Raw genomic sequence first — 5,055 nt, forward strand, 5'->3', positions numbered from 1 at the left:
ATGAAGAAAGAGGAGGAAGAGGAGGACGGAGCAGAGTCTGTAATATCCAGCTGTCTGTCTATGAAGAGTGACTGGTCTAATGATCGTCCTCCACTCTTCAGTAATGAACCTGGACCCTCAGACACAAAGTAAGAGACTGTTTCTACTGTAAACTGACCTGAAGATGATTCAGTTTAATATCATTTAAAATCAAACACCACTGACTGACAACACACACTCTACTAAACCATCTCCATCAGTTATCAGTGAGAGTCTGAAGATCTTCTGCAGCAGGTTCAGACATTTAAATATAAAGTATGAGCTGATGTGTTTATCATGTATGATATATATGTGCAGCTCATGAAAAGCTGGGACACAGCTATGGACAATGAAGGAGACTTTAAAATGGGACAACCTTGATCACAATGCTGTGAGACATTCAGTCTTCAAATACAGTCTTTAAAGGATTGAGACACAGCTGTCTGAATTCAGGGGTCGCATCCTTCAAAAACCGAACTGAGTGTTATTAAATGAGGAGGTCTGGTCTACAGAGGATTTCATCACACGTCTGGTTTTGTCTGACCGACAGAGAATTAAGATTTAGGGTACACCTGGTTTATGGAGTTCCCCCTTCTCTTTCTCTCTCTCTCTCTCTCACACACATACACATATGACCTAAAGTAAAGAATGGGGGAGGAGCGGACAGGTAGGGAGTAAAGTTGAAAGTCCATTCAGACTATAAAGATAAGATGATAAAATGCTAACTGCCAAAGTAGATGAAAATGTCTTGTTGGTTCTGAGCTACAGACAGAAAAAAATTTAATATTTTTTATACAAAAAATATACAGTGAACAACATAGATTGACTGTTTAAGGACTAACATTTATCTAATTCTGTTTGACCAGGTTGAGAGGCAGGACTGGGTTTATTCTACTGTGTATGTGTGTGTGTCTCCAGTGTTACTGGTTTACCTCTCAGACTGCAGAAGATGAAGAAAGAGGAGGAAGAGGAGGACGGAGCAGAGTCTGTAATATCCAGCTGTCTGTCTATGAAGAGTGACTGGTCTAAAGGTCTTGTTCCAGACTTCAGTAATGAACCTGGACCCTCAGACACAAAGTAAGAGACTGTTTCTACTGTAAACTGACCTGAAGATGATTCAGTTTAATATCATTTAAAATCAAACACCACTGACTGACAACACACACTCTACTAAACCATCTCCATCAGTTATCAGTGAGAGTCTGAAGATCTTCTGCAGCAGGTTCAGACATTTAAATATAAAGCTGATGTGTTTATCAAAGCTGTGCAGCTCATGAAAATGTGTGTAAATGATTCAGTCAGACTTCATGCATGCATCAGACTCTACAAACACACTGTGAGTTTACAGGAGATAAATGTTCAGGATGTGTCATATTCATTCACAGTGTTTACACATGAAGAAGACAAGACACGTTTATTGTATAGAACATTTCAACAACAAGACAATTCAAAGTGATTCATATAAAACATGAAACACATCAAGACAGGATATAAAAACAACATATGGCAAAATGTTGAAAAAAGTGTTAAATTGGAAATAAAATGAATGTAAAATAGAATAAAACAGATAAACAGCAGAATAAAGAGTCACAGTGCAGTGTGAGATATTAACCCTAAAGATGATTTAATAAAAAGCAGCAAACAGAAACGTCTTCAGCTGTGATTTAAAGAACTGAGAGTTGGAGCAGACCTTCAGTCTTCTGGGAGTTTGTTCAGATATGTGGAGAATAAAACCTGAACTGTGTTTCCCCAGGTTTAGTTTGGACTCTGAGGACAGAAAGCAGACCTGATCCAGACCAGCTGAGAGGTCTGGATGCTTCATAACGTAGCAGAACATCAGAAATGTGTTTTGGCTCTAAATCATTCAGTGCTTATAAACCAGCAGCAGGATTTTAAAGTCTATTCTCTGACAGACAGGAAGTCAGTGTAAAGATCTGAGAACTGGACTGATGTGATCCACTTTCTTGGTCTTAGTGACTCTGAATCAGCTGCAGCTGTCTGATGGACTTTTTAGGGAGACCTGTAAAGACTCTGTTACAGTAGTCCAGTCTGCTGAAGATAAATGCATGGACAATATTTAATAAACCCTGCTGAGACATAAGTCCTTTAATTCTTGATATATTCTTAATGTGATTGTTGCTGATTTATCAGACTGCAGACTGACCACTGCAGCAGAGGAAACTGAGTCTGATGTTTGGGAAAAGTCAAATGTGTCAAAGTGTTGTATCACACTCACACAGAGGGAGAGAGACTATAGCAGAAACAGAGAGAGAGAAACACTCATGAAAAGATGCATTATGAAGATATTTAGCAGAGCTCTCTGTTCAGCAGCACAACACAAAAGAGCAGCAGTCTGTTATTTTTCACTAGTGGACTTTTCTGTTTGGCTCAGTTTCCTCCTGCTTATTGTTCCTGACTTTTAATGGATCAGAGTAGCTTAAAGGAGCCTGTGGAGTTTTCTAACAGACTAAAGTCATGTTCACATTGACTTACTTACCAAAACACATTGTGTGTCTCCTTGTGGTCTACCTAATATGTTGAATCCACTTCCCTCCTCATCAAACATCTATTTTAAATCCTGCATTGTTTACATCCATGTTTACTAGCTTGCAGTCTTCTTCTTCTTCTTTGTCTAATTAATGTTGAACTCTTGTAATCTTACTATATATTATTTCATTTTAAATTGAATGTGTTGAATCTCAGAGTCTGAAGAACAGAAACGGTGTAAGTGTGTAAATACTGACAGTCTGGACTGTTTATGTGGGGAAAGAGCTGCATGCAGCTTGTGAGCTGTCGGTTGGCCTCCACTAATGTCATGTGACATAAAGAATGTGTTCATGTCCACAGAGAGAGGAAGAGGAGGGCTGTTTCTGTGGAGGAGCAGCTGTCCTGCTGTTCTTTGTGTCAGGACATCCTGAAGGATCCAGTCTCTACCAGCTGTGGACACTGGTTCTGCAGACAGTGCATCACCTCATACTGGGACCGGTCTGCTTCATCAGGAGACTCCTCCTGTCCCCAGTGTGCAGAAAGATCCAGAACCAGACCTGGACTGCAGACAGACAATCAGACCAGCACTGTACAAAGTAAGACTGAAGATCTGTCTGCTGATGTCATCATCTCAAACAGGAATCTACCTCCTCTATCCTACTGAACATTAACACTCACACTGATTTCTGTTTCATTCTACCTTTTTTCTTCTCTTTCAGCAGAAAGTGGTCTGCAGGAGGTTTTAGATGAACATCAGATCAGTCTGAGCAGCACATGTGAATGTGTGACTCAAGGAACCGATGAAGCAGGAACTAAAACCTTCCTCATCAGCATCTTCACTGAGGTCCACATCACAGAGGGACAGAGTGAAGAGGTTAATACCCAACATGAGGTGAGGCAGCTTGAAACAGCTTCCAAGATGAAGACCCTCCATGACGCTCCAATCAAGTGTCACGACATCTTTAAAGTCTTACCTGACCAACAGAAACACATCAGAGTGGTTCTGATGAACGGCGTCGCTGGCGTTGGAAAAACCTTCTCAGTGCTGAAGTTCACTCTGGACTGGGCACAGCGCTCCAACAACCAAGATATCAGTCTGCTGATTCTGTTCTCATTCAGGTCGCTGAACTTGATCAAAGATGAGCAGTACAGTCTGCTCATGCTGATCCATGTTTTCTATCCAACATTACAGAAGCTCACAGCAGAGAAGCTCGCTGTCTGTAAAGTTTTGTTCATCTTTGACGGCCTGGATGAAAGCAGACTTTCACTGGATTTCAACAACAGTGAGGTCGTGTCTGATGTCACACAGAAGTCATCAGTCAGCGTGCTGCTGACAAACCTCATCAAGGGGAAGCTGCTTCCCTCGGCTCTCATCTGGATAACTTCCCGACCTGCAGCAGCCAATCAGATCCCTCCTTCATGTGTCAGCAGGGTAACAGAAGTACGAGGCTTCACTGACCCCCAGAAGGAGGAGTACTTCAGGAGGAGATTCAGTGATGAAGAGCAGTCCAGCAAAATCATCTCACACATCAAGACATCCAGGAGCCTCCACATCATGTGTCACATCCCAGTCTTCTGCTGGATCACTGCTACAGTTCTGGACCATATGTTGACTCCAGACCAGAGAGGAGAGCTGCCCAAGACCCTGACTGACATGTACTCACACTTCCTGCTGGTTCAGACAAAGAGGAAGAAGAACAAGTATGATGAGGGACATGAGACGAGTCCACAGGAGCTGACAGAGGCTGACAGGAACCTTCTTCTGAAGCTGGGGAGGCTGGCGTTTGAACAACTGGAGAAAGGAAACATCCTGTTCTACCAAGAAGACCTGAAGCAGTGTGGTCTTGATGTCACAGAGGCCTCTGTGTTATCAGGAGTTTGTACAGAGATCTTCAAAAGAGAGAGTGTGATCTTCCAGAAAACAGTCTACAGCTTTGTTCATCTGAGCATTCAGGAGTTTCTGGCTGCAGTCTACATGTACCACTGTTGCACCAGCAGGAAGACAAAGATACTGGAGGACTTCCTGAGAGAACCAAAGTCTTTCCTCAAGAAAGTTTCAAGTTATTTCAGAAACAATCCATCTGACAGTGATCATGGTTTAACATCTCTTGATGACTTCCTGAAGAGAGTCATGGAGAAATCTCTCAGAAGTAAAAATGGCCACCTGGACCTGTTTGTCCGCTTCCTTCATGGCCTCTCTCTGGAGTCCAACCAGAGTCTCTTAGGAGGCCTGCTGGGTCAGACAGACAACAGTCCAGAAACCATCCAGAGAGTCATCAACAACCTGAAGGAGATGAACAGTGGTGATATCTCTCCTGACAGAAGCATCAACATCTTCCACTGTCTGATGGAGATGAACGACCGCTCAGTACATCAGGAGATCCAACAGTTCCTGAAGTCAGAGGACAGATCAGAGAAGGAACTCTCTGTGTTTGACTGCTCAGCTCTGGCCTACATGCTGCAGATGTCAGAGGAAGTTCTGGATGAGTTTAACCTGACAAAGTACAACGCATCAGAGGAAGGACAACTGAGACTGATCCCAGCTGTGAG

General features: G+C 42.7%; 1 protein-coding gene across 1 annotated transcript in view; it reads left to right on the top strand.

The window, feature by feature from the left end:
* The window catches only part of LOC128373226 (NLR family CARD domain-containing protein 3-like), a 10,084-nt gene continuing 5,029 nt past the window's right edge, over positions 1-5,055 (top strand). Inside the window, exons 1-4 of the mRNA XM_053333520.1 lie at positions 1-128; positions 2,866-3,101; positions 3,225-4,542; positions 4,594-5,055. The exon at positions 4,594-5,055 is cut by the window's right edge and continues 18 nt beyond it. Coding sequence (XP_053189495.1) covers positions 1-128; positions 2,866-3,101; positions 3,225-4,542; positions 4,594-5,055 — 2,144 coding nt within the window. The remainder of the gene's footprint in view (positions 129-2,865; positions 3,102-3,224; positions 4,543-4,593) is intronic.

This window comes from Scomber japonicus, chromosome 14, assembly GCF_027409825.1.
Source record: "Scomber japonicus isolate fScoJap1 chromosome 14, fScoJap1.pri, whole genome shotgun sequence".
Classification (NCBI taxonomy): domain Eukaryota; kingdom Metazoa; phylum Chordata; class Actinopteri; order Scombriformes; family Scombridae; genus Scomber; species Scomber japonicus.